At 38.5% G+C, this 14,234-nt stretch overlaps 1 protein-coding gene across 4 annotated transcripts in view; it reads left to right on the forward strand.

Annotated features, from left to right (window-relative positions):
- Positions 1-14,234, forward strand: part of CDK14 (cyclin dependent kinase 14) — a 342,320-nt gene that overhangs the window by 200,650 nt on the left and 127,436 nt on the right. For all 4 annotated transcript variants that reach the window (XM_050971254.1, XM_050971253.1, XM_050971252.1 and 1 more), the window contains one exon: positions 9,589-9,652. In XM_050971254.1, the coding sequence (XP_050827211.1) occupies positions 9,589-9,652 (64 nt within the window). The remainder of the gene's footprint in view (positions 1-9,588; positions 9,653-14,234) is intronic.

Genomic DNA, 14,234 nt, shown 5'->3' on the forward strand with positions numbered 1-14,234 from the left:
TTCTGTGATGCTGAGCACCAGGCTTCATGTATAGGTCTTGGTGTATGTTACCTCCCCTGGTTTTTTAGGTGAAAAAAAGAATGTTCATGATAGTTTGGTTTTTGTTGCCCAGACTGAGTGAGCTCAGACAGCCCAGCTCCAGTATTCTCTCTGCCTTAGCACAACAGCTTTCCTCTGCAAGTACATTTCTATCCCACGAGCAGCACGTGTCACCAGCTTCTGTTGTGCTGTGCTTGTGCTGCTCCTGGGGGTGAGGAGTGGTGAGTCCTGGTGTGCTGTCAGAACCAGGCACAATCCTTCCTCTGATGTGCTGGGCCTGGGCACCAGGCCAGAGACAAAACATTCCTGCATCAGGGAAGTGCATTGTGCATTCACTGCTTCGGGGTGGAGGTTTGTTCTGGGGGAACCTTGATTGGTTCCTGTGAAAACCAGTGGGTCAGAGAAAATCCTTGTGGAGGAAAGATGTGATCCCAAATGGTCTGGTCTGTTTAAACAGTTGTAGTTAAATGGCACCATAGTGAAGAAACATAATTCAGTTTTAAATAAAAAGGTTTTTCTTGCTGTTTTTCTGATGATTCATAGGAATGTGCAGACTTTGGTCTGTTAACTATTTAAAAAAGCTTTCCAGCTGAAAGGCAGCTTTAAGCCCTTAAGAATCCTGATGCAATGGCATAGCCTGGCCTGTGCCAATGAGATTGGATACTACAACACTAGGTAGGAATTCATGTGTGTTAACTGAGCCAGTGTAATGGTCTTCAAAAAGACCATAAAGCCAGCTTTATGATCCAAGGGGAGCATTGCTTTTCTGATAAGCCAGCGTTTCCAAAAAACCCTGTCTAGTGCATACCTGGAATTCAAATGAGCCAGCTGCTGAGCTAGCACAGCAGGGCTTCTGGAAGTACATTTCAGAAAAGCCTCCCACAAGGTTTTGGCTTTTATTTTTATTCCCCTTTTTCAGTTTAAAGACAATAAGTCAGTAAAAAAATTAGCAATAAATCTTTAAAGAGCATGTTTAGGAGAGGATTCTCTCTTTGGGTGGGTTGCTCCAAAGGCTTTGCAGCCTAGACAGGATAGGAAATGTGAGATGCAGAACATACCACTACCTGTGCAGAGTAAATCAGAGCAGATTTTAAAGAATATGTAAAAAAGCATGACTTGTGAGCCACAGGGTCCTTCTGGCAGGAAATTGGTGGCTTTGCAGTAAAGAAAACCATTCTGTTTGTTCCCAAGCAGTAAGGAAGAGACCTTCCAGCACAGGTAGCAGCAGCAGCTGCTTCTTCACATGTATTAACACCAGTCTCTTCCTCAGTGAAATCATTCCCTCTCTGCAACCTTACTTAAGAGCTCACAAGCTCTGTCAATGTCAGAAGACCAAACTTCTCTCCTTGTAGAGGGGGAGAGAAATCTTTTAAAGTTAGCTTGAGTCTTCTACATGACTTTTCTTCCCAGTCTTTTCCTGATCTACAGTTTTGAGGTCTACAAAAGCTTTTCTCTTCTTAATAAGGATCAGTTTCACCCTGTTGAGGTCTTTTATAGTTTCTGCAGCTCCAAAGCAGCTATCAGAGACCTTAAGTCTAGTTTAATGTCAGATTTTTAAATTCTGATGGAAGGAGACTCCTGAGCAGAGATGGCTGGGAAAGATGAAAGGACAGGTCCTCTGTTCTGCTTTTAGCAGTTCAGCATGGAGCATCCCTCACAGAGGAGCCATCTTTCCACTTTGGATCTAAACAGTCTCCTTTTACCACGTACATCATTATTTAACTAGCTTTTGATTTGGCAAAATTGCTGCATGGTTGCACTGGTTTGAGGGAAAGTGCAGTCTCTGTCAGGAGTTTCCTTTTTCCCCTTTTGCTGCTAATTTCAGATTGTGTCTCTACAGCCTAGGCCCCTCTTATTTTCAGAATAAGTTTGCCAAATCCTTTTTTCTAGTTGTTTTTTGGCATTCATCTCATTCAAATAAACATTTTAGTAAGAATCACTAAATTAAAAAGCCAGTTTCTTCCACCATGTGAACTTTTATGAATGTTCTGAGTCACTAAAATAGGGCCTTGTGATGAAATGTGCTGACTCCCTGCAGGAAGAGGATGTCACAGTCTGTACGAGTTGTTTCACCCTTGCTTTTTCTCTTGTTGTGCAATTTAGATTAAATAGTCCAATTTGTGCTGATTCCAGTTCAGTTTGGATTATGCACAGAATTTGTTTCTAAAAGTCATCTCATCAAATCACAGGAGCAGCCCTGTCAAAGTGTAGTAAGCATTCAGCAGGTACCTTTAGGAAAAACCAAAACCCTTCCCTGAGTGAACATTTGAGGACCCTGGCACGTCAAACCCCCGTGGTGCTTTGTTGTAGGGCTGGGGGGTTTCATTTCATCTTGTCCTGGGGGTTTCATTTCATCTTGTCCTGATGCTCTGCAGAGCTGTGTGTGCAGTGAGGGCTGCTCAGCTCCTCCTTGTCCTCCTCCTCCTCCTCCCAGCTGTCTCTGCCAGCTGGTGCAGGCGAGTGGGCAGAGCCTGGCTCTGGCAGGGCTGGGCTGGCTTTGGGCACTCTCCAGTCCCTGCTGCCCTCCTCACCTTGGCACAGCTGCAGTGCTGCCCCTGCCAGGGTAGCTGTGGTCACTGTGGCTGTGAGGAGGATGATGAATTTACTTGTGCTGCAAATGGCATGGAAACAGTGTTGGAATAAATTTAACTTTGCAACACAGACAGCTACTAAAATATTGTTTATATACATAAGTAAAGATGGAAAAAAATCACATATTAAAAAGGTTTCCTGGCAAGGCTTCATTGTATTTTGCCTCATGGGGAAAGGAAGTTAAGAACAGTTGGGCCCTCTACTGTTTCAAGTACCTCATTTTTCATCCTTGACAGAGCCAAAGCAAAAATATTAGTTGAGCTTGATGTTTTGTTTTTTTTTTAAATGAATGTGTGTTATTAGAATTCTGTGGGAATATTTTGCTTCCTTCATCCATACTGGCACATTACCCCAAGGTTTTAGAATACAGCTTCATCTATTGAATCACTTGTTATGCTTAAAGGAAGTGGTTCAATTACCCACATATAATGGAATGATGATATTCAACTTGATGCCTGAGTCAGGCTTCTGTTGAGCCTCATTCTGTTCCTACTGCTTCTTTTTTCACCTTAAAGAATAAGCTTCAATAACTTCCATTTTTTCACAAAACAGCATCACTTTCCTTACAGCAAGAACAGGTTTATGGGGTTGGTGAGGAGGTGCCTTCTCTCTTTTCTGATGCTCTTGTGTCCCAGCCTCATCACCTGTGTAGCAGGTATTTCACAAGGGTAGTGACAGAATTTATTACTTTCCTCTTTTTTTTTTTTTTTTTTCTTAAGACCATGCTTAGCTCATTTACAAAATAACTTGCAAAATAATCAGTTTTGCAATCAGTTTGTTTTCTAACCAGCTTTGTTTTCTCTTATATCCATAATTCTGATTTAATTTCCTGAATGAATGTAGATCACATAAAAATATTCTTTTGCACATTACCATTGCGCATGGTGGCTGTTGAATTTCTTTTCCTTTTGCCACATATTGTCATTGCAAGGATTTTTTCATTGCTCTGGTAGCATTTACACATAAGGAAGCAAAAAAATTGCCACCTGTTTTACACATAAAACCAAGAATAAGAATTTGAAAGTCTGTCTGCAAGGAATTATGTGTTCTTGTTTAAAACTTTGGTTCTTAAGAGGAAACATACAAGTTATGTTTTCTGTATGCTTAATCTGTTGCATTACATTTTCTAATTTTTAATCTATTTCACTGGTATTTAATTTCTTACCTGTGTAAGAATAATGAAGGGATATTTTGTTGAGAGCTGACTGAAAAAAACACAGAAAGTTTGTTATGTAAGAAAAATAATTTTACTAAAATATGGTTTTCAGGTTCTGAACAAGGCCTTTATTACTTTCCACATGGGAAGGGACTGCCTAGATTACACAATCTTACTTCAGTTGTTTAACTTTGAATTGGCACAAATTCCTGGTTTAGGAACTATGTGCAATTTTTGCTATTCCTTTAATGAAGTAAGGCTTCAATATTCTAAATCTCAAGGACAATGAATAGGCATGTGGGCTTTAGTTTTCACAAATCCAAATAAATACATTCTTGCCATCTTAGCAAAAATGAAATGACATTTTTTACTGCAGCTGTGAACCCTGGAACTTCCACAACATTCCCAAGGGTAAAATGTGTTTGGCCCCTAACAAACCTGTAAGTTCATTACACAAATTCATAGATTTGCAGGCCCTTATGGAAACTGAAATGCAAAAGCAAACCTCTAAACTCCTGATGTGAAGAAATGAAAAAATGACTGATATTGAGGCAATTCCATTTCTGACTCTATCTTTTGGATATTAAACTTGACACTCAGCTGTCACCCTTGTGGCCAGCAGGAGCCAAAGGAAGCCTCACTGCAGTTGTCAGTCAGCAGACTCTGACTCAGCATGCATAATTCACAAATAGTTACTGAATGCCTTTTTCTAACCTGCTATACTAAAACCAAGTGCAAAGTTGAAGGATGAACTTCATTCTTTGGTCTTCACTGCCACGTGTACTTCGTGCTCACTGACCTTATTGGGCTGAAACACAGAACTTTTCCAGCTTGTGAAAGATGTGGCTCAGATCTACCTGACTCTACTCCTCAGGAAGGGAATGTGGCTGTAGGTGGATCATCTGGACAAATGGCTCAGCACCATTGCTCTTCTGTGTCCAGAGGTGGCTCTGAGAGTGATGGAGCTGCTTGGAAAAGCCCTGGAGCTCACACTGCTCCTTAACAGGCAAATCTAAAGCAGTGATGTACTTTCCCCTAATGAAATGGAAAACACCCAGGTTTTTGACTAAGTTCCAAACTTCATTAGATATATACATTTCCATGAATAGAACAGAGTTTTGTAGAAAAACCAAACATCTGAAACCTCCAAATCTCACTCCACAGAAAGGGATTGCTGATTTGGGGATGGTCTGCAATGCTTATTCTCTTCCTCTTTTGATTAATTCAGCTCCTCAAAGAGCTGCAGTCTCCCATGGTACATCACAGCCAAGGATTCACTAAATGCAGTATGTTTTACCCAGCAAACAAGAAGACTGGAAAAGAAATCTTGAACATCCTTTAAAGGTACAATAAAATAAAAAACATTTTTACATCTAGCTTGTAACTTTTCCCAGTTAAAATTTCAGGGCATTTTTAAACAATTCCCTCTTCTTTTAAAAGGAAAAATTTTCCCTGACACTTTTTTTTTTTTTTTCCCCACAATGGTTGTTCATCAAGTTGACCTAACATTAAAAAAATTAAAAATTCTGCATCTTATTTAGCCTGATTTACATAACTCTTGTCTAAGGAAAGGCAGCTCATTTGCATTCTGGTCTTGTCTTTCATTCTGCTCTAAATAATACCACAGTCTGCAGGTTCTTTGTCTTGTTGAAGTCCAAACCATCACCCTTCTTGAGGATCATCAGCTCTAACAAAGGTTAAAGTGTCATCTCAGTAACATGCAGCTTTGTCTATTCAAAACTTGCAGAGTAAAAGGAAATGCTTTTCTTTATTAATTATTCCAGCAACTGGGAAAGAGCTGGTAGGAAAGATTTGCACTGCTGCTCATCTAATGGATGGCAGTAACATGGGGTGGTTTTGCACTTGAAGCAGAACACAGGACAACATGACTAATTGTATTGGTAGAGTGGTGCAAAGCTCACTGTAAATTAATTATTCCCTTGTACACCAGAGAATGGTGAGTCCTTGCAAAACCAGATGCTAAACCCCAAATTTTTCTTATATTAAAAAAATAAGGTAATTTAGTAGCTCTTGAGCAATCTTGTTGCATCTCCTGAAACCTCTTTGTATATCATGCTTGTGTGTGGAGATTTGAACAGTAGGTTCTGTTTTTATAACTTTCTGCCAAATCCTAATGGAATCAACTGGCAGTACAGGTATTTGTACCTGTTATTTTTATATAAATAGACTTCTCATCCTACAAATGGAATTAGAATGTGGTCCTGATTTTTAATAGCTAGTTTCCAATGAGAACATCATTTTATATGGCCTGTCAGAGAACAAAAAGATCCCAGAGTGTTGTCTGTGGTGTGGAATAGCAGAACCCCAGTATATTTTGGAGTCTTCTTTGCAGAAACCATAATTACCATGGTCCCTGGAAAACATTAAATCTATTCCAAATATGAGAATTGCAGATTAGTCTTGTGTTAGTAATTCAAATTAAATAAAATAGGCTATTGAACCATGCAAGCTGAATGCTTACTTAACTGAGAAGCAAATTATCAGTAGAGAAAGCAAACAAGTTAGTCTTATTTTTTCAAGTAATTCTCAATGCTAAATAAAAGTTTATTTCCAGTATTAAGTTGGGGCTTGATTGCCATGACAGCAGTGATTATTTTTATGGCTTTCGAACATGAAATGGAAAGAAAAAGTGTTAAAATATAGAGGAGGCAGAACTCCTGGTGTCATGCTTAAAATAAGTGGTGGACCATGAAAGCTGGGGCTAGGAGGTCAAAGAAGAGCTGTAAACCTGTAAAAGAACTTGTAAAAGAACAGCTCCTGGTGTTCAGCTGCTGTCTGGGTCTGGACAATCAGTCTTCACTGCTAAGTGACAGTGTATTCCAGTAAAACCACAAGACTGTTGGGTTCTCCCTTCCCTTTCCATGTTGGTGCTTTAATTCTCTCTCTTGTAAGCTGCAAAACAAGGCAGATTCTTCTCCACTGTGTTAAGTGTGAACCCCACTTTGCTTTGCTTATAGCAGGTGTCAAAACTTGTTGCTTTGGATTGCAATCCCACTCATCGAAATGGGGTTGATTGCTGTTAGGAGAATCACTTCCAAAGGGATGCTTACAAATCTCTTTATGTTGACTTACCTGTGGGCAGTGACTGTTTCATCTTACCCAAAACCACAGTTCTTTCACTGCTGCCCTCTCCTCCTTGTTTGTTGGGTGTCACATATTGTGAATTCCTGTATTACATATGCTAAAAAATTGTGTGGAAGAAGGGTGATCTTTATAGTTGTTTGTATTGTGCATTAAAATAAGGTGTTTGGATCCTTTCCTGACCTACCAAGTGTCTCTACCTTAAAAATGGTTGGCATTTAGATGCTGGGGAAACCCTCAGTTGCTTTCAGCCTGACTGCTGCCCTTGAGAGAAGGTATAAATATTGTAGGTGGTTTGAGTACTCCAATGCACAGAACTTGCTTGGAGCTGGCTCCCAGATACTGTGGAGGCACATGTGCCAGAATATTATTAAAGAAATGGATTGGAAAACTAGTGAAACAAGAAACACTGAATCAAGTATGATTCCTTTAAAAAGTGAAAATTACAGATTTTGTTAGCTAGTTTTAATTTTTATCTGTAGAGTCCCATAGCTGCCTCTGTCTCATCTAAAATAAGAGGCAAATAAGAACACACTTTTAGAGAAATGTGGGTGATTTTTTTAATATTCAGAACAAATATATTCATAACCAATACATCTTATTAAATAAGAGAATATTCCTTTGTTTCACTAAGAGGGGTTGCAAAGTTGAGAACCTTATTTCTTAATTTAAATTGATGCAAGAATCTCAGTTTTTGATCCACGGGCTCCCTCTCCTGGTCTGGGAGGTGCTCGGCACCAGGAGCTTGATTAATACAGAAGGTAAGTGGAAGTTATTTGCAAATTGATTTTGTGACATAGTGCCCATGGTGTCTCCAAACTTCCTCAGTGTTTAATGACAGCACTGTGCTCTCTCTAATAGCAATAATGAGATGAGCACGGGTGTTGTGATGGATCAGGGTTGCAGGGCCAGGTTTATCTTATTTCAAGTGGCAATTAAGACATATCACAAGGACTGAAAGAAATGTGCTACAAACAATATTTGCAAATAAAATCAGTGAGATTTGCATACCTAAATAGCTATGTGAATGTATACTCTATAGTTGCACTGATACTGTCACCTTTGTCACCTTAGTGCTCTCCTTTCACCTTCTACTGATCATACTGCATCCAAGTTGGACTGTTTGCCTATTGAATAGGAGAAAGAATTGCTTTAGATTTATATTCTTAGATTAGAAACCTATGACTATTGTAAACTGCTCAATAATTTTGAGGCCTTAGACTCATAAAGTAAACCTCATAAGTAGAAATTATATCTATTTTAGAGTTCACTTACTTTTGTCTAAAGTTTTTAAGCTCATTTCTAAATTTAATTTCATACATTTCTGGCAAAGTTGAAGAAAAACTTTTTGTGTTTTACCTTGGCAATCCTGAGTCTAAGAATTTTTTTCAGCTTGAATTTATCAATGTGAAGAAATGTTTACATAGCTTAAGAAAGAAACAAGTATTTTAGAGTGGTGTCCTTCCTTCAGTGCTCCTAATTCATGTGTATATTGCAGCAAGCAAAATGAAAATAAATCTCTTCAGTTCCAAATGAGTTGGAGTATATATATTTTTTTTCACATTTTTTTGACCAAAGATTTTCACTCTAACTTTGGGCTTGCTTCATGCTGTAAATGACCACAGAATGTCACAAGGACTCAAGATATGCATGTCCAAAAGATTTATTCAGATGACCTCCAGTGCAGACAGGAGCAGTGCTGGGAGAGGGTTTTGTACATGGATAATGCAAAACAAGCACCAGACTAATGTGAATTACTTTCACTCAGAATATCAACCTTTTATTCCAGGGCCTGGGCTTATAACAGATATTTAAAAGAATCCAGCATTTTCATTCATGTTAGAAATTTAGTGGAAATTTTTGAAAAGAAGGATCCTACTAGTGAAATACTAAATTCCACAGTTTGTTCAGAAATGTGTTTCTAGAGCTGGTAATTTAAGTGTTCCTCCTGGCTTTACTTAAAGCAAGTCTTGACATTTATGTGCTATGAAGAAAACCAGGTTTGGGAGAAAGTTCTCTCCCTTTGGTTGCTACTTGTGTCAAGGGCATGGAGAGTGAACTTTTCATGTGAACAGAGAATATAAGATGCATGTCAGATCTGTAAATACTTTGATGCTGTAATTTAGTCTGACTTGCATTACAAGAAGGAGGACAGTTCAAGTGAATAGAAACCAAGTATAATGCTTGAGTCAATAAAGTCTATCTCCTAAGAATATGCTATTTTTATGTGTACTCCAGCCATGTTAAAATAACAACACTTTGCTGTGCATTCTCGTTCATGCCACGCTCTTAATAATCTTCTTTACCATCTGTGTAAATCTTGTATCCTAGCATCTATTTATATCTGTTTATCTTATTTAAATTTCTAAGGATTGAAGTTATTTCTGAGCTAAATTATCTAGCCTCTGTAACACCAGTGTTCTCAGATAGCTTGATACTTGTCAATGAAAAGTAGCTTTAACATCTGTTGGTTAAACAGGCAATGTGACAGGAACACAGCACTCCCATTCTGCTTTACAGACTCCTCTGGTACTTTGGAGAGGTTGTAATCATTTAACCTTTTGTACTTTCTTCCTCTTCATCCCCCAGTAAAGAAGCCTATTTGAAGTTTAGATTGAGCTTTCTACAGTGCTATAACTTGTTAAGTCTTTTCCATTAAAGCAATGTATTTTTAATTTTTTTTTTTTTTTAATTTACAGGTACTTGGAACACCAAACGAAGATACGTGGCCTGGAGTCCACTCTTTACCCCATTTCAAACCAGGTAGGTTGCACCAAGTTCCTCCAAATTCCCTCTCTGGAAGTACACAACAGAGATAATTACATGCCTGACCACAAGAGATCAAAATGATCTGGTGTGCAGTGTGTGAACCATGATGCACCTCTTCCAGTTGCTTACTATTTATTGTGCTCAGGGTGGGAGGGTTTCTTTCATTTAATTTCTTCCCTTTCTGTTTTGTTTTCTTCTGTTTCTTACAGCATGAGCCCTGACCTCCTTGCATTCCTCAGCCACTGAGAACTGTACTTTTCAGACTGCTTATGTGCTGATTCTCTATTAGGATTATTTTTCCAGCAGGGCACACCAGACTTTGACAAATAATGAAGGAAATTAAAGAATACAGAAAAGAAATTGTGAAAGCTGAAGTTATTACTAGATCATCTATTGGTATCTTTCTGCAAAGAAAGATACTAATTTCAGCCTTTTAATATGTCTTGTATTTGCAGTTGTCATACTCTATAACCATCCTTGAAAAAGAGTTTCACCATCTGATACCTTTTTGTGAGAGGGAGCAGTTTGTCTCCTGGAGACCAGGAGGATGTAGTCAGCTTCATTATGCTATGCTATGCATGCATGTTTATGTATGGAATATGTATATTATGTATGTATGAATGTATGTAATATATATATATATATATATAGCCTTGTGAACTTCTGAGTGGGGATCTCAGTAATACCTTTTTTTAAACATGGCAAAGCAGGGGAATGAGTAGGCAGGAGATGAGGCAGAGGAGTTGTAAAGGACAAATAGATCTAGATAGCTCCCAAAATAAGAGAGAGAGAAACTAATTTATTGTGGGGCTTACCCTGATAGAGACACAAAGCCTTGAAAAACAGGAATGCAGACAGCTTTCTTGCACATTGCTTTTTAGTCTCTGTCCTACTGCTGACTCACTGCTGTATAGTGAAATCACACTCTAGAGCTCTCTAGTGAATTAGCAGAAACTTCTTTACAGTTGTTCACTGAAATACCAAAAATATTCCAGTGTTCTTCCCTCAAACACTGTGTCATTAAGTTTACAAGGTTTTGTGTCTCTCATTCTTGATACTGATTGAAAAGTGAGCAAATACGGAATCCTTACAGAAATGTAGTGGTCTGTAAAAACAGCCCAAAAACATGGTTTTAGCAAAAATAGTAAAGAGAAGGAAAAAGCCTGAAGGTGTCAGTGACTGTTCTTTAGGTTGGTTTGTTTTTCTTTTTCTGTGAGATGCAGGAAAGTTTTGAACAGTAGATGGCAGCCAAGAAATGTCCTGGTTTCATTATTAGGTTTGGCTTCCAAGTGTGTCAAGGGATGTGGGTTTATTACCACAGAAGAACATCAGGAAATAAATCCACTGTAGGCACATCATTAAATCGAATTTTTATACAGGCATTGTGTTAGAATTGCTCTTATTTTTTCCATCCCAGACTATGGATTTTTTCAGCTATGAATACATAATATTTATACAAATGCAGAGTGGGAACAGGAGGAAAGTGCCTCCAAGACAGAAAATGGTCACTCAGTATTTTCACCATTTTTGCATGGTGTGGCCTTTGTTCTCTCAGACCCTTTCCACATCTGGGAAGTATGTAGATTTGTAAGTCAGAGTAATTACTATTCTTGCTGGCAATAATTTAATCTTTTTAGGGCCTGTTAATATAAAGTACTGAGCTCTTTAATTCCCTTACACCGTGGAGGTCTGGGAGCACTCAAAAAATAAAATCCCTGTTTTGTACACATAATGTGTTGTTAACCCCCTATCCTTGATGACCTTGGTAAAAGGATTTTTTGTTTGCCTTATGGTTCCCTATTTGCTGTTTTCAGAAATTTCAGCAATAGAAAGCATTGTCTAACTGGACAACCAAAACTGGCTTGCATACCCCAAAACTGAGTAATTGAATTTTATGCTGGTAAATGTGGAATTGTTAGAGCAGCAAAATACATCCCTCTGGGATCATTCTGGGGTACCAGCACCTAAGGTATGCTCTGCAAAAAATGCTCTGACCTATGAGCCAGGCTGGAATAAATGCTATTTGCTCAGGCCTTCAGGGTTGTTGGAAATGTTTGGTCAAGGATACCAGGTTCTCTGTCACTTCTTAAAAATGTGCTTTCCTTCATGCTGTTCTGTGCACAAAAGCTTTCTGGCTATGGTAAGGCTGCTGCATCATCTTCTACAGGTACTCAACCAGCCATGCTCCCCTCCCTGATGGTCTGAAATTGCTCTTACATTTTGGCTTTTCTGACTGACTTCTTAGGAGCAAAAATGAAAGTTGAAGCTTTAACTATACATTTAACAGTTGGACTCAATAATCCATGTGGGTTCCTTCCAACTCAGAATATTCTGTGATTGTTTGAAGATCACTTTATCTGTTACTTTTCCTAGCAAAGCAGTGAAGTTACCTGAAATGTCTTGCCAAATCTGAACCAATTTCGTTCTTCTTGAGGATTTGTGAAATTACTCTATTTAAATATATGTGATATGAGGTTAAGTAACTCCTGTGCTTTGCAAGTGTTAGTAAGTTTTAAAACTGATAGCTGCTAACAGTAATTGTGATAAACTGAGAAGTGCAGAGAGCATTGGTGAGGATGTCAACATTCACTCAGGAAAGGCTTTATTCTATAAACTTGAGCTATGTAAGCATAAAACAAAAGCATTTGAAAAGAAAATATCAGTGATAAATGATTATTATAGTTTTAAAAATGCTGAGGACATAAAATGCCTGTGGATTTGGGATGACTATTGGAGTCAAAACAGAATTTCATTGTATTTCCTGTTTGCAGACAGATTTCAATAACTAATTTTACACTGTGATTGGATAGGGCACAGTCTTGTGCTGCAGAGAGCTAATCACAGTTTACTAGGAGAAACATGTCTGAGAAACTTGGTATTAGTCTCTGCTACAGTGGTCAAGGGTTTTGATTATTATGGAAAGCATCCAGTGCTTTAAAAACTGTGATCTCTGACATCGTAATATTTAGGAACATTTCTAAGTCTGAATAAGAAATATGTTCCTAAGGCTTGTTTTGGATGGCTCTAGGTCATTTAAACCCCTTACCTAGGGTTTAAAAAGTTTGTATTTTATCTGCCTGCTTTGAGATTAGTTACTGTCTCACAGATGCTCCAAGTAATATATAAGATACTTAAAGCTAAAAGCTGGCCTGGTCCTTGAGCTTTCTCTGTGCTGCAGCCTCCATCCTCTCAGTTTGTGTTTGCACCTGGGAGCACAGGCACACATGCACACATGTCCTGCTTAGTAAGTTACTTAAGAATAATCCAAATAATGCATTTGAAAGGCCTGAAATACTTCAGGATTATTGCAGTAACTTCGGGCTACCTCTGTAATTCCCTTTGAGCTGTTATGGATGCTGTAATCTTGAGAGGGTCTTCCTGTACTCAGGAATCATCATTTCAATGAATCCCAGACATTCTGGATTGCTGTGACAGTAATTGTCTGCCCTCAAACAGGAAAACAGTTTGAGGGAATTGTGAAAAAGTGCTAGTTGCTGTTTCAATAAAATCTGGACGTTTCATCCACATGAGAAGCCCCATGATACAGGCTATTGGACAGAGACAGTGATGAACATGTTCCCCTAGATTTGGAGAACATGTTTTCACTACTCACTCTTTTGTTGCAATACTTAAGGAAATATGGAGATTTGCTGAGCTAAAACAGATTCAAACACCAATCATATCCTGTATCTCCAGGAATGAATGAAAGTAGACATTGTCTTATCTATATGAGTAGAGGTGAGGCAGTATTCCCAAACAAGCTGCTTCCTTGCCAGTCTTGTGTCCAAATCTTCCTGATTTTTTGAGCATTATGTTCTTCATTGTTTTTAAATCTCACATTTTTTTTATTCTGGGGTCCTATCAACTTTCCCTCTCCAGCCAAGGAAGAAACTTGTTAGGAAGGGGGGAAAAAACATGAGAATGCTTTGTAATGTTCACTGTGCATCAGTTTCTTCACAATACTGTTTCTAGTGAAAGAAAGTTAAATATTTAACCTTGGGCTGATAGTGTGGGAGCCTGTACCTCACAAAGTTGCACAAATGATCAGACACAATAGAGGGCATTACACCTGAAAAGGTGCCTTTATGAGACAATGGAAACATCTGCTGAGCACTGATTTTTAAAAGAGAATCCCTAAAGCCAGGGAGTCTCTCCTTAAAGAGAAAGCAGAACACAGAAAGAAAAAGTGAGGAAAAAGCATTCATAGGAAATAATGCATAACGTGGATTTTGCCAGGGACTGATGGGTACTTCATGGATTTATTTATTAAAAAATCACAAATGTATGACAGACAAAACCACTACAGAGCTGGTGTTCTAACTCAGGAATTCTACTTTACTTCCCAGGTGATCAATAAATATAGATTTGGTTTAGAAATATGATCTGCCTACATGCATCTTAACAGCTGATTGACAGCCAGATTTTTTCCAAAAGATTATGTCTTCATTTAGAGGAGGGCTGGGCTGAGAGACTGAACTCCTTTGGCACAAACACATGAACATCCTGTACATGAGAACATATGGCTTTGCAAACTTCCATGGCAGTTTTTCCTATAGAGTTTTTCCAAAGCCTGTCA

This window comes from Serinus canaria, chromosome 2 (genome assembly GCF_022539315.1).
Source record: "Serinus canaria isolate serCan28SL12 chromosome 2, serCan2020, whole genome shotgun sequence".
Taxonomy (NCBI): Eukaryota; Metazoa; Chordata; class Aves; order Passeriformes; family Fringillidae; genus Serinus; species Serinus canaria.